At 39.6% G+C, this 22818-nt stretch overlaps 1 protein-coding gene across 1 annotated transcript in view; it reads left to right on the forward strand.

Moving 5' to 3' along the window:
* LOC128599396 (contactin-associated protein-like 2) overlaps positions 1 to 22437 on the forward strand; it is an 84633-nt gene extending 62196 nt beyond the window's left edge. Inside the window, exons 13-23 of the mRNA XM_053610933.1 lie at positions 1976 to 2132; positions 3359 to 3486; positions 8407 to 8577; positions 14663 to 14881; positions 17391 to 17627; positions 17742 to 17963; positions 18622 to 18755; positions 19439 to 19532; positions 20603 to 20833; positions 21120 to 21191; positions 21325 to 22437. Of these exons, the coding sequence (XP_053466908.1) occupies positions 1976 to 2132; positions 3359 to 3486; positions 8407 to 8577; positions 14663 to 14881; positions 17391 to 17627; positions 17742 to 17963; positions 18622 to 18755; positions 19439 to 19532; positions 20603 to 20833; positions 21120 to 21191; positions 21325 to 21524 (1865 nt within the window). The 3' untranslated portion in view covers positions 21525 to 22437. The remainder of the gene's footprint in view (positions 1 to 1975; positions 2133 to 3358; positions 3487 to 8406; positions 8578 to 14662; positions 14882 to 17390; positions 17628 to 17741; positions 17964 to 18621; positions 18756 to 19438; positions 19533 to 20602; positions 20834 to 21119; positions 21192 to 21324) is intronic.
* Positions 22438 to 22818: the final 381 nt, after the last annotated feature.

Consider the following 22818-nt stretch of genomic DNA (forward strand, 5'->3'; position numbering starts at 1 on the left):
TTTGGACTGGATATGGATAATGCACCCTGCCACACTGCAAAAAAAATTGTTCAGGAATGGCTTGAGAGTTCAAGGTGTTGAGTCGGCCTCCAAATTCCTCCAGATCTCAATCCGATCTAGCATCTCTAGGATGTGCCGGACGAACAAGTCCGATCCGTGGAGGCCCCACCTCGCAACTTACAAGACTTAAAGTATCTGCTGCTGAGATCTTGGTGTGAGATACCACAGCACACTTTCAGAGGTCTTGGGGAGTCTGTGCCTCGATGGGTCAGAGCTATTTTGGTAGCACAAGGGAGACCTACTCAATATTAAGCAGGTGGTTTTAATGTTATGGCTTATCTGTGTATACTGTAATTGTTTATATGTTAATGAAATTCATCTACAGTGACTGTATTTGATGGATTTGATGGAGCTGGATTTGATCTAATTCCTATAAGTGTAATCCTAACCTCTAACCCTAATACACACTACACTGTACAACATATTATAATCGACCTGAACCACATGCCATTGCTGGACTTTTGGATCAAGTTCTGCCTAGGTAGGAGGAGCTGGATCAGGTTCAACTAGCCCCCATGGACTTTTTGTTATGCAGTGAAGGGTACTTGACTTTCTAATCTGTATAGATTTTTTTTTAAATTAATGTTAATTATGGTGTGTTAAAGTTAAAGGATGAAGTAGATGGTTTGTTCATGTTAACTAATGCAGTGTATAATGTCAGTGAAGAAAACTTTAATGCAAAGGCGTTTACCGCTTTAAGCTTTAGAAGGCCATGTTGGATTTTTTTTTTCTGGCCATAGTCGCATGAGTCTCCTGTATCTATGAGCTCTCTGCCACTGATCTCTATTACAAAACCAATCCTTAATTTAGAGCTCTCTCTTGAAGCAACAGATGCCACTGCTACTAATTGAGTGTCTTGAAGATGATTCAGCTCCTCAGGTTGAAAGTCGATCTGCTTCATCTGTTTCTGTGCCATTGATTTTCACTGTGGTGCTGAGTATGAAGCTTATCAAGGCTATAAAATCACTGCAAGTACAATCTTCTCTATCTATAGGCTTCTTAAAGCTAGTACACAGTCTTTACCCATCTTACAGCTCCAGTGACTCAGATCTGATTTGATAATTAAATTCAAGTCATGTCAGGTAGATCTTTATTATATATCTCAGCCATATAGAGTGTGCAGGGAGAATCCATCAGGAGTGGGGTACAAAACAAATCCCAAAACATTAGATGTACCATGAAGGCCATCATCAACAATTGGAGAAAATGGAGCACCACAGTGCTTGAATCACCAAGAATAGGACGTCCCTCCAAAATTTACAAAAGGACAAGACAAAAACTGCCAAAAGACCAATGGAAACATTAAAGGAGACTCAGGAATATCTGACCAGTATTGATTTTTTTTCTGTATGTGACAACAATCTCTTGTATTCTTCACACGTCTGGCTGTAGGGTAGGGTAGGGTGGCTAGACGGATGCTCTTGCTCATAAAAAACATCCAAGCTCAACTTTATCACCCCAAACCATGTGGCAGAATGTGGTATGGTCTAATGAGACCAATTCCAAAACGTATAATTCCAAATGGTATGTTTGGTGCACAAAAAAAAAAAAAAACCCACATCAACCAAAGAACTCCAAAGCCACGGTGAAGCATGGTGGTGGAAGCATCATGCTTTAGGGCTGCTTTTCTTCAGTCAGAACTGCGTTTTTTATCAATGTGGAGGGAATCATGAATATCTTGGTGTAATCACAAAAACCTGCCATTTTAGAAGGGGCATGTAGACTTTTTGTATCCGTTATATGATGAGTGCTGAAACTAACTAGGATCCATTGGGTCACTGTGTGTCATGCATGTGATCGCATATACAGTATAATTACGATGATAGAAAAACAGCAATAATGCTACCATGAACAGCGTCTATACAGTTTCTCTACAGTCACATTCTTACTATATTTTCTTACTTTGTCTCTACAGACGGAACTCCATACACATGGTGGGTTGGCAGAGGGAATGAGAAACACATCTACTGGGGCGGCTCTGCACCGGGCGTCCAGAAATGTTCCTGTGGCATCGAGCACAACTGCATCGACCCCAAACACTACTGCAACTGTGACGCAGATCAGAAACAGTGGTGAGGATGATCACTACTTCATAAAATCACAGTGATTGAGGAGTATGGGCTTAGGGGCTTGTGTTAGCATCAAAATGCTATCAAAATGTATTAATTATTTTGAACTAATTCTATATAACATGAGCAAGTGTTCACTTTAAATGCGTTCTATAGTAACAGGGGATTTGTATGTTGGACACAACAGTAAAAACAAACAAACAAAAAACAAATGTGTATTTGTTAGTATGGTGAAGAGATCTTAATTTAGCATATTTGGAAGGAGTCTCCAGTGTCAGAGGTAAGATTTTGCAGCTCAGGAAAGTCTTGAAGATGTTGCTTTTTTGTCTTACTAACGCCTAAAGAACAACTTTTTATCACAATTTATTTTATAACCTTAATGACAGTACAAAATAACTTATTTCATGAATGTTCCAAGTCAGTAAATGTAACTATAAACGGATAGAAAGTCTAATGAGTCATTCTTTATTTAATCAAATATAGTAATCACTAGAGAAATAATATATGATAGAAGAAGTGATATGTGTGAATTTATAACACAAGCACACACAGGAAAAGCTGTGTTTTATTTAATATTATGCCAAAAGATTCAATTCTTTTTTTAGTTTGTTTTTTCCCCCGGGTGAAAATGGAGCCTTGGGGTGATATATTAGGACGAAAATGAGACGACTCCAAGGATTTAAAATTGGTTTCATTAGTTAGAATAAAACATAAGAGCAAGTCAAGTGTAATGAATACAAACGAGGACAAATAAGGACATTAGTCTGGTGGGTCGTCTTCCAATCATGCTGTTATATATCTGATATTAATTATACATGATGAACGTGTTTCATTTAGCCAGGAATAATACCGTTTCTCTCATAACGTAACTGGCGTTTATTGAATGTTGATATTAAAATACGGTACGCTTGATGCTTGATGCATGTCTTTGTGTTCTTATAAGGTGTGTATTAATGTTTGTTAAGGACAAATAAAGTGAACAATCAAAAATAGGTGGGTTATGTTGTTTCAAGACAAATTCAAATGGCAATAATACACACACACACACACACACACACACACATATATATATATATATATATATATATATATATATATATATATATATATATATATATATATATATATATTTACAAATGCTGCACTGTGATTATGGTTGTATTTAATCCTGTTTGAAAATGCTGTGCTTTGATTGGCTCATATTAATCCAGCACTTTCTTTGCTTATAGGAGAGAGGATTCAGGGCTTCTGGTCTATAAGGATCACTTGCCCGTGAGCGAGGTAGCTGTAGGTGACACAAATCGACCTGGATCAGAGGCCAAGCTCACGGTGGGACCTCTGCACTGTTACGGAGACCGTGAGTTAAATCATCCATTTAAGTATTTATTATTTGTAAGATGTTCTCGAGAGTAGTTGTAATTGCAAACTCTTTATGCTTTATGCATTTACTTGTCCACATCACAAATATACACTTCCTGTTTTCCTGAATATACTGTAGATCTAACATTGTTTGCTATGTTTTTGGCATACTGTACTATATGGCAAGTTACATGCATGCACAGAATTTTCTTTCCATGGCCCATGGCAGGTCACCAATAAGATCCCAATACTTTGTCATGACCTCCCGTGAGGTGCTGGTACAACATTAACACACTGCATTTGGTTACAGTACATTGGGGTTAAAATCAGCTTTTTTTTCCCCTTTGCACAAATGAGGAATGTCTACCATACAGTACAAGTCCCTTTGTATGAGCTGTTACTATAGAAACAATAACGTATTAGAAGAAGCGCATTAATATTAACCTAGCATCCATGTTACAGCTTCCGAGCCGTGCTGTTATGTGAAAATAATGCACGCCTTCTGACCAATCAGATTCGAGCATTCAATCGAGCATTATGCTGTTGTCATTTCCTTAAATAATTGATGACAAAAAAAAATGTATTTAATAAAATGATGCCATTATTACTTATGGCGCTAATTAAGGAAGAAAACACATTTGTCTTGCATTATTAACTCTAAAAGCAAGTAGGGATTATAAAGGAGGTGCAGTGGAGATTGTCGTACATCTTGTACATCTCGTTATGTTTTTGATATTTTATATCTGTCTAGTTTCTTGGATTGACTGATAAGATGAAAGGAATGCTAAGAATGAAAGTGGTTTTCATCTTCATTGTCTTATCAGAAGAAGAAAAAAAAATGGATTGAGTAATATTTTAGAGAACTTTCTATTTTCACCACGTGGAAACACTTGAAAAACTTCTTGCTGTTAACGGTTATTTTGTGAACACAGACTTTCTTCTGTGTTTACAGTGATGACAGACGGCGTGAAGCCTCATCCCACAGCTCAGAATCACAGCAGCTGATAAGAGTTCAATTGAGCTAGACACGAGCTTGTGTCAAAACAGATGACGGCCTTGTGATTCTTCTCATCTGAGAGGGGAAATTTAGTGTACTTAAATAGACCGAATCTGTGTTGGGAAAATTCAAAGTACAACAGGAAAGTCAGTTCAGCTACCTTCCTTGCTAGATCGACGCTATTCAATTCAATTCAATTCAATTTTATTTGTATAGCACTTTTTATAATACACATTGTCTCAAAGCAGTTTTACAGAAATATATAAACACGGTATACAGATATTAAAAGTGTGAATTTATCCCAATTGAGCGAGACGGTGGCAAGGAAAAACTCCCTAAGATGTTAAGAGGAAGAAACCTTGAGAGGAACCAGACTCAGAAGGGAACCCATCCTCATCTGGGTAACAACAGATAGTGTGAAAAAGTTCATTATGGTTTTATATGAAGTCTGTTTGGCCTTAGAAGCAGCCGTAGTCCCAGCAATCTGGAATTGGAGTAGATGAGAGCTCCATCCAGAGGTAGGACATCCGAAACGGATCAGGCAGGTCCGGAGAGCAGAAAGGATCAGGATCTCTAGTATCTCCATAAAATCGCTATCCTGTTACGTTGTTGCTATAAGATTTCGTTTATATTAACGCTCTTGTTCTAATACAGTGATTAGTTTCCTAAGTGCACTTAATTCTGCTATGATCATTACTCCCCCATTCAAGTCTGAAGGTCGACTGGCTGTCATAATAAAAGCCAACTCAAAATAAACAGTCCGATCGTTTTGAACGATCACATCCCTCCATGGTGTTTTAATGACGTTCTTTGCAACAGCCATTTGCACAAGTGCCATCTGGTAAACTTACATCTCAGCCCATCTGGGCAAATCATGGAAGAGCAATAAAACGGGCAGAGGTAAACAGGGCTAATATAAGAGTCATTTCCAGAAACCGGAAACTTATTATCCCTCGTGATGGCAAATGGATAGTCACAGAACTCACCATTTTATTAACGTATTCACGTTAAGGCTTATTAGTCAATTTGGGAGATGTCACAGAGGCTAATGTTGATGTGTAATATATTATAACAGGTTTACATCCATATTCCAGATGTGTAGCAGTTTCTGAAAATTTTATCGTTCACTAATCAAACCCCTGCGAGTGATCAGAATGGAAAGCTGTACAAGTATGCCATTTTTGTTTAATACCACAGCAGTATTTTTATTGCCTATATTATATTAGCCTTTGCAGCTTCATAGTCAGACAGATTGTGTTGGTTTTTTTAATGTTTAAAATATTGACATACGCCAAATGTGTGCGTAACGTGGTTAGTGAAGGCAGAAGTGGACGCAAGTGTGAAAACTCAGCATTTACTTTATTAAGGGATATATTTTCTCAGAGGAAACCTCACCCCTCTCTTTTGTTTTGCCTGGCATTTCTTTCTTTTACTCCTCGGGTATTAAAAGTGGGTGTGCGCTGCTGAAATGACCAATAAGCAAAAAAGACTGGTCTGAAGATGTCGGTTAATATTCTGTGATATACTTATAGAAAGGTAAGTCTAATAAATATTATGTATTGATATCTGTTCATTATAATACAGTTACGGTTTCTATAGTAATAGATCATTCACAGGGTCTTGCATGGTCTAGTCAAAAACCAGAATGAACAGGAAACAGGTAAACATGGCTTGGAATAATTGCACAATAAGATTACAATATGGAACTGAAACAACAGAGTAGAAATAACCAAACTAGTTAAGGTGAGATACAGAACAGGTGAACACATTAGGGTAAACAATCAATGTCATGACAGGGGCAGAACCAGGACTAGGGGTGAAACAAAAAGCACGTGGGATAACATAAACAAAAACACATGGCATGAACGTAAAACAAAACAACACATGATCAGAGCGTTTTATAAAAGTGGGCTGAGAGGGTAAATTCATAACAGTGTGGTAAACAGAGTACTTTCCGTCTTTGGACTCCTGACTCCAGACAGAGTTTTCTCTCTGTCCAGTGTATTAAATTCCATTTTTTTTTTTTTAAATTCTGTGATATGGAATTATTTCTCTACAAGCATTATTTACATTTTACGACTGTAGTACCGTCTGACTCCCCAGACTGTGTTCTTGATCGTACTCACATCTGCAGTTATGATTCTTTTATAATTCCTCATAAAGCGTCTATGCTCGTACATCCTCCCACCTCAGGCTCCGCTCTCAGAAGTCAGTGTCTCGTTATTTAAAATCCCTCGTGTTGGGTTCTTATAAGACTTACACTGCCTCTGTGAAAGATCAATCGCTTCTTTTCTGACTGGGTGAGAGCGAACGAATTAGAGAAAAAGACGTATACAGGAAAGAAGGAAGAGTTTATCGTTTTATTGTAAGGGTTGTATCACATTTTTTTGAGCATTTGTCATTTTAATATTTGGTGAAATATTGTTAGAGGCATTGTAGGATGGACGTAAATCAGCTTGAGAACAAGTTATGCATGGTTCAGTTGCAAGGATCCAATGGTACCCAAGAGAAAAGCTGCCAGGACAGAGTTCCGATCTTGAGATGGCAAGAGACTGACCTTTGTGGAGAGAAATGACCAGATCCACCTGAAATTGTAAAGGAGATCCTACATGACTGACTCACATTAGCAGTGTGAGGAGAGAAGAATAGCTGGCTGTCTCGCAAGGTTCTCAAGGTTGCATGCATTGTCAGAGATGACAAGATGACACGTTTTGACATGGGGATTCATCTCCAGGAATATACAGTACAGCAGCTCGGTCTTGCCTTGGGGGGGTTTTGTTTCAGGTGGTAAGCTGACATCCGTGACAGGATGTCTGGCAGAGACATTGAAAACTGCAGTGGCTGAGGACAGGAGAGTCTGCAAGGTATAGATCTGGATCCGATTCATGTCACCTCCTGGTAGAAAGAAACCCAAAGCACAGATATGTTTAGATAAAAATAATACAAGGAAATAAGACAAGACTGACGTCGTAGCATTGGCATCTTATAGCTCTAGTGTCCCTGGTTTGATCCCGAACTTGTCTGATGGAGCTTCTGTGCATGTTCTCTCCGTGTCTGCACGGGTTATTTTCCGGTTCTCCGGCTTCCGAAAAGCATGCGCTAAATGTGGGTAAGATGAGATAGATGCAGGGCGTTGGTTTAAAATAATGGCATGATCTATATTCACCAATCAATAGCTATGTTTTGCAGTATCTATGGTTACCATATGAAAAATTCCAACCTCCCATATCAAAAGTGATGCTGTGCAGGAATTCAGAATTTTTTTCATACAGACACGGGCAGAGTGGAGAGAGATTTGATGCCTGTCGTGTGAAAAGTAGATGTTGACTGGCAATAGTCCAATTTCATCATGCTAGATGGAATATATTGGCGTTTCCTGATACCATCGTCAATTGGCTTGAGCCTCCTGTGCACACTGGGTGTTAATGAGCAGTGTTTGTGAGAGGATTTGCAGAGAGAGTGTATGATTGAAGCCAGTGTTCCTGAGCAGCTGTGATAAGCTCAGTCTCTCCCTGATGGCTTTCACTTCCTGCCCAAATCTGCGAGAGTAAGACAATGCCAGGCTGCACAACAGTGTGTGTGTGAAAGAAAATGGTGAGAATGGGTGATTCTTCTGGGAGATATACTTGATGAGACAAGTGCTTAAGTACTGAGTCCTTATGTTTCTCCTTCCTCCCTCCCTCCCTTCCTTCCTTGTCCTGATATTTTGACCTGATTTTTATTTCCCCTCACACACCATTGCATTTAACTCTAGAAATGTTCTTCATTTCCCACAAACTGCACCAATATGATGCACTAATCCCTTAAAACCGAACCACCATGACAGAATAGCGTCATTTATTATCGATCATATTTTATCCATCTGTATTTTCTTTATGAAGAAGACATTTAACCGCGTGATTTTCCGTGCCCATTTTGCAGGTAGTTACTGGAACGCCGCTTCCTTCAACACACCGTCCTCCTACCTGCACTTCTCCACTTTCCATGCTGAAACCAGTGCTGATATCTCCTTTTATTTCAAGACCTCTGCACCTCATGGGGTTTTCCTGGAGAACCTGGGCAACACGGACTTCATCCGGCTGGAGCTGAAATGTGAGTCGCATGTGAGATACAGCTTCTTCTTTTTTTTTTTGCAAATGATGGACTCAAACATCCAGAATGCAGTGCAGTTGCGCTGAGTTATAGCAGACACTCGGCTAGGCTAGTTAGCGATCTACGGCATGACGGGTATGATGCCGTTGACGGCGGTATTAGCGTGAAACTTGCAGCTTGGGAAGCTGATCTGATGGAGCAGAGTGTAGAGATGAGCAGTTGAGAGAGCTGGATAGACTAAAGGACTAAAGCACTGCTGCATTGTTCTGTTTAGGTACAGGTCAATTCCATCTGGTGCCACTATCAGCAGGTGGCTCGATTAGCATTGTGGGTAATATATGAAACTGGTCACTGAAATGAGCATAGACCAACATGTCGATGGAAGATGTTTAAACTAAAAAAAAAAAAGTGAGCTCAGAATTGCGTTACGAAATGCATCTCGGAAGCTGTTGAAGATCACACATTAATCACATGACACAGAACAGAAAATGTATTTACAGCATAACATGTAAAGCTTTAAAACGTTTATGACTTGACTGATTACGTGAGATTAAAACATACGGTGTGATTAAAGATCAACGGGTAAAGTGGAGCATTTGGAACAATGACTTATACACTGCCATCCAGTATCAATGCAGAACTAAGGGTAGAAAGCCAATACAATAAGTATCTCTCTCTCTCTCTCTCTTTCTCTCTCTCTCTCTCTCTCTCGTTTTCTCTCGTTCTCTCTCTCTCGCTCTCTCTCTCTCTCGTTCTCTCTCTCGCTCTCTCTCGTTCTCTCTCTCTCGTTCTCTCTCGCTTTCTCTCTCTCTCTCTCGTTCTTGCTCTCTCTCTCTCTCGTTTTCTCTCGTTCTCTCTCTCTCGCTGTCTCTCTCTCTCGTTCTCTCTCACTCTCTCTCGTTCTCTCGTTCTCTCTCTCGCTCTCTCGTTCTCTCTCTCTCTCTCTCTCCCGTTCTCTCTCTCTTGCTCTCTCGCTCGCTCTTGTTCTCTCTCTCTCGCTCTCGCTCTCTCTCTCCCTTGCTCTCTCTCTCGATCTATCTCTCTCTCTGTCTCGTTCTCTCTCTCTCGCTCTCTCTCGCTCTCGCTCTCACTCTCCCTTGCTCTCTCTCTCGATCTATCTCTCTCTCATTCTCTCTCTCTCACTCTCTCTCGCTCTCACTCTCTCTCGCTCTCTCGTTCTCTCTCTCTCGCTCTCACTCTCGTTCTCTCTCTCTCTCTCTCTCTCTCTTGTATTCTTACCCCATGCTGGCTTTTTGTTTACCACACAACAGATAATCCGAACCTGAAAGGTAAAAAAGAATATGCAGTGTTTGAGAAATCCTGTGTTGTATAAAGTGGTGGCTCATTTTCTAAAGTGGTGCATGATTCGAATAGAGACATTTAAGGAGGTTTTGGAGTACCGCCATTTTTTGATTTTTTTGCCATATTTCATATCTTTTCCTACACACTCGGTGTGAACGAAAAAGCGAAAAAATGTAGTCGATGTAAAAAAAAAATATATATATATAAAAGACGAAACACTGTGAAATTGCTCGACTGATGCCTTTATTGTCCGTTACTTTTGATTTGTTTGATCACTTTATCGTCGACGGGAAAATTGCCTTCGGCTTCACAATATCTACACCAAAGAAAAGGCCTCGTACATCCACCAACACACACTCAGAGACATGACTCAGTAGTCCAAAGATAGAACATGAGACAACATATAACAAATAAATGAGCTTGAGTGTCTTCTTATAAAGCGCAATTAGGTCGAAATAAACACATTGTTTAAAATCTCAATTGAAAGTTCATCCATAAGGTAGAAATAAATACATTGAACAATAAATACATTATTTACAGTATTCTTATATATTAAACCTGAGTTGGTAATTCATCAAGGCTACAGCTTGTGGATTAAAAGAATTCCTAAACATCTTCTTTGTAGTTAAAGTTAGTATTCACTAAATAAATAAGGAATGGGAAGGACCTCTCAAGATCTTTCTGGTTAAATACCACATTTCCACAGTTCATATAGCTTTCTGTTTGAATTCCCTTTCATTTTCTCAGCCATCCCCCCCCCCCCATATTTTTTACTTGAGAAATTAAAATGCTCTTAATGAAAAAATACAATTTGACTTGAATTTCTAACAAGAACTGAGAATGATCCAGTGTTTAAGTAGGACATAGGAAATTTTATTTCACTCTCCTTGCTTTCACTCCTACTGTCCAGTTCTGCACAGAACACACACACACACACACACACACACACACACAGACACACAGACACACACACACACAAAACTCCACTAGATCCATATTCAACGAGTGTACATCTCTACTCCTTCTCGCTTCACTGCAGGTGTGAAAAAAGGACAGAAAGAACGACCTTGTCACAATCCAAACACATATATGCCAATGCCAATTATTTTCACATCCTGCTGCATTAGACTGTCATTAGAGTTCTGAGAAGAAAAAAAAGTCAAGACAGTTAAAACCAGTATGTAAAACTGATCACAGAGAGAGTATACAGTAGGAGAACCAGACATCAGTTCCAGATTGAGGAGTTATTATACTATATACACACATCAGTGGATTTTAATGATGAATATCAACACCACATCCTCATACAGTGCTTATACTAGGTTCGGGAAACGTATTCCTTATACCTTTTATTCAGTTTTTTTCTTTACATTTTTCAGAAATTGTTAGAGATGTAAATTGGATTCAATTGACTTTTTTTTTTTTTTGCCCATCGATTTACACGTAATAACCCATAACGACATGGTGCGTCTCAACCAGCTCGCTAGTTCAGTAGTCAGGACACTGATCAGAGAGGCGGCCATTTTAAGGGCTGCTTCAATCGCAAAATCCTTCCAGTGAACTGGAATGCTCTCCCCACAATGCACCACAAAAACCAGGGTGCATTGACGCTCGCTACGTTCCCTTACTGGAAACGAGGTCATATTTTCCGAAGCTTCTCAGCTCGACTTCGTCTACGAATGCGAGTAGCTTGTTATTGTTATTCTGGCTGTCAAATGATTACTTACGTTAGCAATTTTATTTTTGACTTTATTTGACATTCTATATATGGTTTGTTTCAGTCTAACAACTTTTAAGTGTTTAATGTTTTTTATTTTTTTAATCCACAAGCAAGCCTATGATTCTGCTTGCACCGTGTGCCATGGCGGAAATATGTGAGATTAAGCTAACGAATTTATGTGACATATAGAACAATTTTTTTATTTGTGGTTTGGGTTTATATGTTTGGGTTTTTTACAGTGACTCATGAGGAAATTAGAAGAAATTGAGTCATCAGTGTCCCAATATGTAGTGAGCCAGGATCCTTACCAGTGCCTGAACTCATGTACATGATATACCTAGGGAGCTGATTGAGACGCAACAACAGTTTTTGGAAATGTATTTATTTTATTTATTGGGACACAACTGGATCATTATTGGATCGGGTTATTGTTTGATTTATGTCAAAAAGAACATTTACCCCACTTTATATGTAGTCTATAATACAATAGAATAAAGGTGTCTGAATACTTTCTGCAGCCACTGTATATATCTGTATATATATATATATATATATATATATATATATATATATATATATATATATATATATTGATATATTGATATATCTGTATATATCATATATCTATGTTTAATTGTGCACGCTAGAAGAGGAAGCGATCCTGAATTCTACTTCAAACTGGTGATTACTGTGCTCTACTCGTGAGTTTACATCTTCAAGACAGCCACTGTTGGGTCCACTGTCTAAGATTTGCTTCTGTCTCACATATACAATACGAATCCATCATTCAAACTGAACAGATAACATATCCTAAATGAATATAAATAGAGATCTGAACAGTAGGGGAAGCATGGTTTTTTCTTTAGAAAGCTTCATATTAGTTGTATGCATTTGGATCCCATAGGATGAACTCAAAAATGTGTAGCTCAGAGAACAGCTCATGGAAGCTCGGGACAAGAGTTGACAGGTTTCAGCAGAATTCCCAACTTCAACTAAAAAAAAAAAATTAAACTAGCACGAAAAGCTTTTCCCCTTCAGCTGGACTCAGTTTAGAATGAACAACCAGCCTCCACTTAGTAACTATTCATTAGCGTTAGACACCATACTATACTATGCCTCGACTTAATAGTATGTATCACAGTATGTATCTACTGTATCATATTGTATTGCATCCATCTGTATACTGGCTATCGCAATTTATCGCACCATAATTCCTGGGAAATTGAACATCAGTGACTACATTTACGTGGACAGCAGTAATCTAATTATTGACCTTATTCTGAATAAAACAATATTGTTATTAAGGTGTTTACATGAGTCGCTTTTAGTATATTCCTTTCATGTTCCTGTTTTACATGTTATAGAACATAGATCGATTAACGGCACACGTCATTACGTCCCCACGCCACGCCGTCCGACGTTCCCACCAGAATTTCACGTATCGACATACAGTTCGTCTTCGTTATGGGACCGTATATAGTTTGGGGTGCTTTTATTTTTAATTTTACGAAAGTTTCAAGTGCAGTTAATTATTTATCATGCTGTACGTGCAAATAGATGACTGATTGAAGCCGTGGGCTGCGTCCCAAACCGTGTACTTACCGTCAATATAGTAGTTGAGATACATGTATTTCGCCTACTATACAGTAGGTAAGTGCACGGTTTCGGACGCAGCCGTGCTCTCTTATTTGCCGTAAAATGGTTGAGCACTGCCGTGTGTGTAAGTGTCCTGTCGCACAATGCGGTGAAAACTCTCACATGACATTAATAGTGTGATTAAGGTGTGTACATGTCTGTAATACACGTCGATAATCCGACTAAAACAGGAATACTCCACACGTCTTAATTCAATTTGTGTTTACTTCGAGTATGACTTTAATCGAATTAAGGTCATCAATAATCTCTGTTTACATGCTAGTTTCTTAATCAGAGTATCGTCTTAATCGGGTTAATATCGGATTATTGTTGATTATTCACTTTGGATTAAAAAAAAAAACATCTACCACAGAAATAAATGGGAATGTACACATTAAAGAATCATGTGGGTGTTAAACATTCTGCTTTGAGCATATCTGTTATAATTAACTAAATGTGCATATGTATGTGTTTTTGCCTCTGGATATGACTTTCAACACACACACACACACACACACACACACACACGCACGCACACACCATCTTTTCTTCAAAGCTGGAAATTTGTAGGCTTGTGCTTAAGATTAGGAGTGTATTAAAGACCAGAAGGTTTGTAGGTTTGTGTGCGTGTGTGTGTGTGTGTGTGTGTGTGTGTGTGTGTAGTACGGTGTCATCTCAAGAGTTCTCCTGCTCTCCATTACAGCTCATCGATTTTAGCCCTCACTCCTAATCCGACCTCCTGATTTCAGTTTTTCTAAAGTTACTGCCCTGAACCGCGAGCGAAATCCACTCAGAGCATGAAATAAAGCCATGCTTCTGCCGGAAAAAGTGTTACAGCAGTGGAAAAACTCCACAGCATGAGTGTGTGTGTGTGTGTGTGTGTGTGTGTGTGAGTCTGACACTGGGTTTGATCTGAGCTGCTGTCATATCACCCACCTGCTTTGCTCAGTGTTACAGCAACTGGTGCGTTTGGTACGTCTGATGCAGCAGACATTTTGAAAAAAACAAATCTATTTACGTTCATATGTTCACTCCAGGTTACTTATAATGGTGGACTGTGTTTGCGTTCTCCATTTGCGAACCAGTCCAATTGTTTCCTGTCGTTTTGTACACTTCTCTGTCACTTCTTTTTTGTCATGGGTGGTGTTTAAAGAAATGCATGTTATCGTAACCCAAAGTACCATTTTATATGTGTGTGAGAGCTGAGGGAGACGGGATATTAACACATCAGATACAAGGGTGAAAATCAGGAAGCTTTGAAAGAGGCCACTGTGCCAGGACTGAGCCTTCAGGGCAGGAAATGACAAACGGCATGCATACACCTCATTTCTCCTGGGATTTTAAGCATGTTCCTTCAATACTGAGACATGATGAGAATGATAAATCAACCAGGCTGACTCAGTGACTGTGTGTCTTGTTTCTCTCCAGCGCCCAACCTCGTTACGTTCTCCTTCGATGTGGGGAACGGGCCGGTAGAGCTGAACGTTCAGTCACCAACACCGCTAAACGACGACCAGTGGCATCGAGTCAGCGCCGAGAGAAACGTCAAAGAGGCCGTGCTTCAGCTGGATCAGCAATACAGACAGGTTCGAGCTGCACCTGTACAGGGACACACACGCCTAGAGCTCTACAGCCAGCTCTATGTGGGTAAGAAGCTCACTAACACACACATGTATACACACAGGTGCGACTGGAGCACAGCAAATCTGTATGTAAATGCTCGCACACACTTGAGCTATAAACATACAGCTGAATTTAATGATAATGATAATGAGTCTTTATTGATCACATATACATATGTACAATGAAATTCTTTTCTTCGTATACCCCAGCATGTCAGGAAGTTGGGGTCAGGGTGCAGGGTCAGCCATGATACAGCACCCCTGGAGCAGAGAGGGTTAAGGGCCTTGCCCAAGGACCCAACAGCGGAAGCTTTTGCAGTGCTGGAGCTTGAATGCCCAACTTTCCTATCAGTAACCCTGAGCCTTAACTGCCAAACCACCAATATGATTTACACATGAGAAACAGAACAGAATAATCACACTCCTGCGAGTAGAGGACAGAGACATTTTCTCCCTGGTCCTGGTCTCCTACCATGTCCTTTCTTTGAGATAAACGAAGCCATCTGCTGCTCATGCTGCATCACAGGGCAGCGTAACACACTCAGAAGAGCGATCTGTCTGCCCTTTTCCACATACACAAGCTCACAGACTCCCACGATTGCCTATTGTCTATTTTTCTGCAGTGATAAACAGCTGATAATCTGTTTATTCAGCCTTTTATAGAGCCCTCTGCATCAGTTCTCAGATTTAAATCAGCGACCGCTAATGTAAAATAAACTCGTTTGATTGGTTAAAAAAAAAGAAAAAAAAGATTTGCCAAGAAACCAAAAAATAATGAGGTGAAGTTAATGAATCGTAAATGATTAAAAATTTCCCATTATAGTCGTGACGGTATGAACATATTAAAATCTCAAAGGGTCCTTGAAAATGAAAGGCTCGTGCCCAAGAAAGGACTTGTGAAATTCATACACCCTAATAACTGCTTCACTCACAATCACAGTGAGAAATCCAGCTATGATAAGATCCTGTATCACTGCCTCATTTATACACAATTGTGCCTTAAAGCATTTTGGCCTTCTAGCACCTTCACATTTTCAATTCAAAGATTAGATCTGAAGAAAGTATGACCTGCATATCAATGCCCTCATTAAACACACCGCTCTGTCTGTGATGAGCTGTGGAAATCATTTTTAAACCAGAAATCATTGTCACATATTTTTTTTGGGGGGGATGGGGTGGGCAGGGGACTTTAAGTAAATAAAGAGAATGTCCTTAATGTCCTCGTCATTAACATGGACGTCATTTTGTATATTTGTTAAGTGAATGCAAAACTTAACCCTGTTACTTTCAACCCTGATATCCATTTAAAGTGCCTTGAAATGTTATTCCATGCTATTCCATGTGTTTATTTAATAATTTAATAATGTTTATTATTATTATTAAGACATCAGCATTAGATCATGTGGAAGTGTTAAGAAATGTGCATCTTTACCCTTTAGTGTCTCATTTTAGCTCAGCTTTCAAACCCTACAATATGTTGAAAGCATTAGTGTTGCAAAAGTAGAATACTTCAAATAAAAAAGCTAGCCCCAAGACTGTAATTAGATTTCCCCGATATTATTCATCACTGTTGGACCTGACACTCTATAAAAGGAGTCTGTGCCTCCGATAGCCGACTCACTGTGGTGGACGAGCTGCATTATTGGAAGATTTATATAACAGTTATGTAAGGGATAATCCATGACTAGGTGTGCTTTACATGATTTTAATGCACGATGTGAAGGCAAAGAACCACCCGACGTGAAGCAGATCGCATTGAAATCATGTAATTCACACCTAGCAGTAGATTATCCTGCTTAGTTTGCAGCGCAAAATTGGACTGTTATATACTCTTGTAGTTATTATGTATGGGTGGTTAGATCTAGAATTCTGCCCACTCTAAATTATAAACAGATATAAAGTAGTGCGATAAGATTACATGTATTTGAATTATAATAAATAGTTATTAGAGAGAGAGAAAGAGAGAAAGAGAGAAAGAGCGAGAGAGATTGCGTGTGAGTTACCTGTGTCTGTGCCGCGTCTATACTAATAATGAAACTGTGAGTTTAACTACTCTATGCAACTCTAGCTGTATTACTATGGTTACAGTTGTTTATAGGCAGCGTATTAATTTAGAACGGTGATTAAACTGACCGGAACTACCTGCGCATTATACAGTTTGTATGCACACCTTCCAGCCAATCAGAAAGGAGTATTCAGACAGACCATGGTATACATTTTCGTGGCACGTTTTCCTTTCTCCAGTGCATATATTTTTTTTTATACAATACGAAGTGCGAGTCTAATTGGACTCTGACTCCCCTCGCATGTTTATTCAAGTAATAATTCTTATTCTTACTATTTACTAACCATTTAAAATGACTGTCTTGTATGGTCATGTGTTAGGAATTTCATGCTGAGCAGTTAAATAGTCATTATTTTCAGCAACAAGTGACACATTAATGTTGTCTGAGTGCCGTTACTTTTGGATCTACAACACTGAAACATTATTATTATTTTATTTGATTTGATTTTATTCTCTGTTAATGCTACAGGTGCGGCAGGAGGACAGAGAGGCTTCCTCGGATGCATCCGCTCCCTGAAGATGAACGGCGTGACCCTAGACCTGGAAGAAAGAGCAAAGGTCACTCCCGGAGTTAAACCCGGATGTTCGGGTCACTGCACCAGTTTTGGGATGTACTGCCGCAACGGAGGGAAGTGTGTGGAGAAATACAACGGCTACTCATGCGACTGCAGCGACACGGCTTATGACGGACCCTTCTGCACTAAAGGTGCTCGAGAGGTTTTCATTTAAAAAAGAATGACTTTCCTTAAATAACCATTGCCATCATGTTTCCCTTAAGCGCTCCACATTGCCGTCTCATAGAGCTGTGTTTATGTTGCAGACATAGGAGCGTTCTTCGAGGCAGGAACGCTGGTCCGTTATAACCTGGTCTCAGAAGCGTCCAGCATGGACGGGAAGGATTTGAGCCAATCACTGTCCACAGACGTGAACCTGACCCAAGAGGTTGTGGCTTTCAGCTTCAGCACATCCAGCACTCCCAGCATCCTCCTCTACATCAGCTCGAGGAGCCATGACTACATGGCTGTAGTGTTGCGACGAAATGGTACGATCTTGCCGACTGATCTGATAATCAAGATGACGATGCTATACACAAACATACAAGGCGGAAGTATTACAAAAATTCCCACGCCAAACCATATAGTAAATCAGGCTTAATGCTTAAATGACAAAATAAGACATAATTAACATAATTAACAATAAATTAAGTTATCAATCTATTGATTAACTTTTTAATTCATGTGCTTTTTATTGTATTTCTTTTGAGCAGTCAATATTGGTTACCCCCATCCATGTAATTGCTAGTTTTCCGGTATAAATGATATATACCTATATCATTTATCTATCTATCTATCTATCTATCTATCTATCTATCTATACATATATATGATATATATATATCTTCTCTCCCACCATAATTTTTACAAGGTGACTGATGCACTGGATTATGGGGAATGAAGAATAGCAGAGGATGCAGTAAATTGGCCAGATGAAAGCACTTCAGTATTTGGTGCTTTCAGTTTTGACTCAGTGCATTTCTGTGTCTTTTTACTAGGCACATCCTGTCTCCTGAACCTTATTACTAAAGCCAAATACATCAAATAATCACGACTCCTGGTTCTCTTAATACAAAGGGATGATGATGACTGCGATAAATCTGAGACGATGCTGATAAACGTGAACATTGTCTCTTTCTTGGTCAGGATCTTTACAGCTGCGTTATAACCTCGGAGGTCTTCCCGAGCCCTTTGCCGTCGATCTGGACCAGCGCAATTTGGCCAACGGACAGCCACACAGTGTCAACATCACAAGAATAGAACGAGAACTCCATGTCCAGGTGAAATTTCTGTTTGGCATTCGTACACGTGTTTGTGTATTTGCGCTTGTACACGGCTGTGTTGCGTCGCTGTAGCTTAGCTTAGCTTAGCTTGTGTTTTACACTTCAAAATGGTAATTAAAAAAGGTTTAAAAAATATATATATATTCTGTCCTTCATGTTCCACAAGGCTTAGTTGGAGCTTATTTACAACTCTTTAACAAGGATCATTAAAGCTGTGTGACTTGCAGAGAGTTTGAAGCCTTGGGGAGGCTTTTCATAGTGACTCATCTCTCTGAGTCAGCCATTAGCTCCCTCTGATAAAGGTAAACAAGCTCAAAGCTTTTAAGTGTTGCCAATTTATCCTGTGACACAACCACATCCAGCTCTTTGTTAGCGAGATTCAGCAGGATGATTTATTCAATCATTCATTCATGGATTCACTGCTTTATCCTGGTTGCCATGACTCCAGCATCTATCTAAAGAACAGTTGGCTTAATGATTAAGGCTCTGGTTTATTGATCAGAACGTTGGGGATTCAAATCCCAGCACCACCGAGCTGCCAGTGCTCAAGGGGTGCTGTATCATGTCTGACACTAGCTTCCTGACAAGCTCAAAGAAAAGAATTTCACTGTGCTGTAATGTATGTTTGACAGTTAAAGGCTTCATCTTCTAATAAGAATGCGTGTGTGTGTTACTCACAGCTGGACCACTATCCTTTGGTCAGCTACACCCTGCCTGAAACCTCAGACACTCAGTTCAACCTGGTCAAAACCCTCTTCCTAGGAAAAGTCTTCGGTAAGTGTGCTTTCCAGCATTTAAGACTTCTGTGAACAGTGAGGTCCAAAGTTCTGGGTCACATCCTCCAGGAACTCCATCTCCCAGAATACATGGACAACAATAATCCGATATTAACCCGATTAAGACGATACTCTGATTAAGAAACTAGCATGTAAACAGAGATTATTGATGACCTTAATTCGATTAAAGTCATACTCGTAGTAAACACAAATCGAATTAAGACATGTGATGTATTCCTGTTTTAGTCGGATTATCGACGTGTATTACAGACATGTACACACCTTAATCACATTATTAATGTCGTGTGAGAGTTTTCACCGCATTATGCGACAGGACATGATCACACATGGCAGTGCGCAACCGTTTGACGGCAAACAAGAGAGCACGGCTGCGTCCGAAACCGCGTACTTACCTACAATATAGTAGGTGAAATACATGTATCTCGGCTACTATATAGTAGGTAAGTACACGGTTTGGGACGCAGCTTCAATCAGTCGTCTATTAGCACGTATAGCATGACAAATAATTAACTGCACTTGAAGCTTTCGTATAGTTAAAAATAAAAACACCCAAATCTGTATACAGTCCCATAACAAAGACGAACTGTATGTCAATAGGTGAAATTCTATAGAGAACGTCGGACGGCATGGCGCAGGGACGTAATGACGTGTGACGTTAATCGATCTATGTTCTATAACATGTAAAACGAGAACATGAAAGGAGTGTTCTAAAAGCGACTCATGTAAACACCTTAATCAGAATATTGTCTAATTCAGAATAAGGTCAATAATTAGATTACTGCCGTCCATGTAAATGTAGTCAGTGCTAGCATTTCCACCTCTGGTTTTTTCCCCAGTGTTTTCCAGCGTCTCAGGGGTATAGTGGCAGGGTTCATATTTAATAATAATAAAGGAAAAAAATAATGAGATTATGTTGACTGGAAGCAAGTTCATATCACTGGATTACATGAAATTCTTTTGGTCTAAATCTCAGACGGATTCAAAATGCATTATGCAGCACACCACACACTCCATTTATGATTCTCTTTCTTTCTGTGTTTCCGGTAGAAACCGGTCCCATCGACCCAGTGCTGATAGAGAAGTATAACACTCCTGGCTTCGTAGGCTGTCTGTCCCGAGTGCAGTTTAACAGCGTTGCTCCTCTGAAGGCGGCTCTTCGTTTGCGGCTTCCTGTTTCCGTCTCGCACCAGGGCAAACTGGTCGAGTCCAACTGTGGAGCGTCACCCCTAACCATCTCACCGATGTCCACTAACACTGACCCCTGGCACCTGAATGCAGGTACAAAAACAAACCAAAAGCACTGGCTATGATTTATGGGCTGTAGTAAGCACAAGCCAATTCTTTATCATTCATACCAATTCTATTCATGTTGGAATTAAGGTTAAGTTTATAGATACCACTGCTAAAGATAAGATAAGATAAGATAATGTTACCAAATTACAGCTTTACACATTATAGATTGGATTGTAAATATGCTTCTGCGTTCTAGATAATTTCTAACTAAAGGTGACAAAGATATAGCAATTATTTGAGGTGTTATTAACACACATGATGGTTTCTGTAGGTGCTGATTTCCCATTCAATGAGGAGCGAGTCGTACCAGATGGGGTAAACAGGAATTCAGCAGTAATAGGAGGTAGGAATTTTCCAGACTCTATAGCCTAAGGCTGTTTGAGCTTCAAATAACATCTGAATCATTTCTCACTCCTTTCTCTTAAGCAGTATTATTTAAAATGTCTGAGTGTTCATATTCTCCCTTCTTGATTTAGGCATCATTGCTGTGGTGATCTTTATCATCCTGTGCACGCTGGTGTTCCTGATTCGGTACATGTTCCGCCACAAGGGAACGTACCACACCAATGAGTCCAAAGGAGATGAACGATTTGAATCAGCCGATACAGCCATCATCAGCGCGGAGCCCAATTTCACAGAGACCATCGAAGAAAACAAGAAGGAGTGGTTCATCTGAACATATCTGTTGAAGGACAACAGTACAGACTGTTGGAGACTCTCATTGAGGATTGAGAACACGTGAAACCTCTTCATTTGCAACTCTTTTTATTTCTTCTTCTTCTTCTTTCTTTTACTTGCTCCCTTCCTTTCTCTGTGTGTTTCTTTGTTCTTCTTTCTCTGTCCATCTCTATCTGCCAATGGATCATCAAGGCAGTTTCAGTGAGTGCGTTGAGGGTTCGAGTTCTCTTCATTTCTGGCCGCTCCTGAAGCTGTGTGGTCATAGAGCTGATGGATGTGAATGAGAACTAGGACTACAGTGACTTGGTGGACTCAGGCCTGGCTTTCTGTTGCTCCTGCGCTCAAAAGGAGAATATGAAGACCAAGTCAAGAAGAGATGACACAGTGAAAGAATCTCCTCTAAAAGTCTCCATAGCTCATTTTGGACTCCAGCAGTTCTGCTGGCAAGGAGGCCATGTCATAGGTCAGGGATTTAGCATCCAAGACCTCACACTTATCGCTGGTGCCTGAGTCCTTTGTAGATCTGGAACCTTCAAGATCACGCTAATCTATGGGACAATCTAGAAACACAGATTATCTGAGAGGTATCTATATTGGCTAGATGATGAACTTCACAGTAACATCATCATGGTGTAACCCTGACTGGTTTGAGTATGTTGTCCCAGCACTTATCCCAGAGTGCTGTTTCATTAAAAAAAATGCTGTGCATTTGTTAAACGAGATATCTTTACAATATGGTTCTTTTGTGTTCTTTTGTAATCAGCATGTAAAATGCTATAATGGTACAGGTATGCAATGGTATGATGATGATGTAATCTATGTCTATAATTATTGTATTGGTCCAGACTGTAATTTGTAGACAAATCTTGCTGTTCATTTAAATAAACTATTTAAATAAACAATTAAAATGGCTTAGTTGGAGCTAGACTTATTGCTGAGCAGCACCTGCTAAACAAAATCAAGATGGGTCCAGAGAAGGCAAGATGTTCGGTCAAACAACACCTGTCTCCAGCCAGAGCGACCAGAAATAACACTTTGTAAATATGGAGAACACTCTCAGAAGAAAAGCGGGCTAAATTGTCAGTATGTCAGCCATTCAACAAAATGTTCAGCTTCTTAGCCGTTATTCACAACTCCATATATTTTATCTTGCGTAGAAGTACTAATTACCGCTTTTGCGTGACCAATGGCTTAATAACTGTTATTATTTGACAGATATTATATTCATTTGGTCACTTTTCTAGATGTTTCATAATAGTGGGACAGCATGTTCACGGCCCATTTAGCTGCAT

Source organism: Ictalurus furcatus, chromosome 23 (assembly GCF_023375685.1).
Source record: "Ictalurus furcatus strain D&B chromosome 23, Billie_1.0, whole genome shotgun sequence".
Classification (NCBI taxonomy): Eukaryota; Metazoa; Chordata; class Actinopteri; order Siluriformes; family Ictaluridae; genus Ictalurus; species Ictalurus furcatus.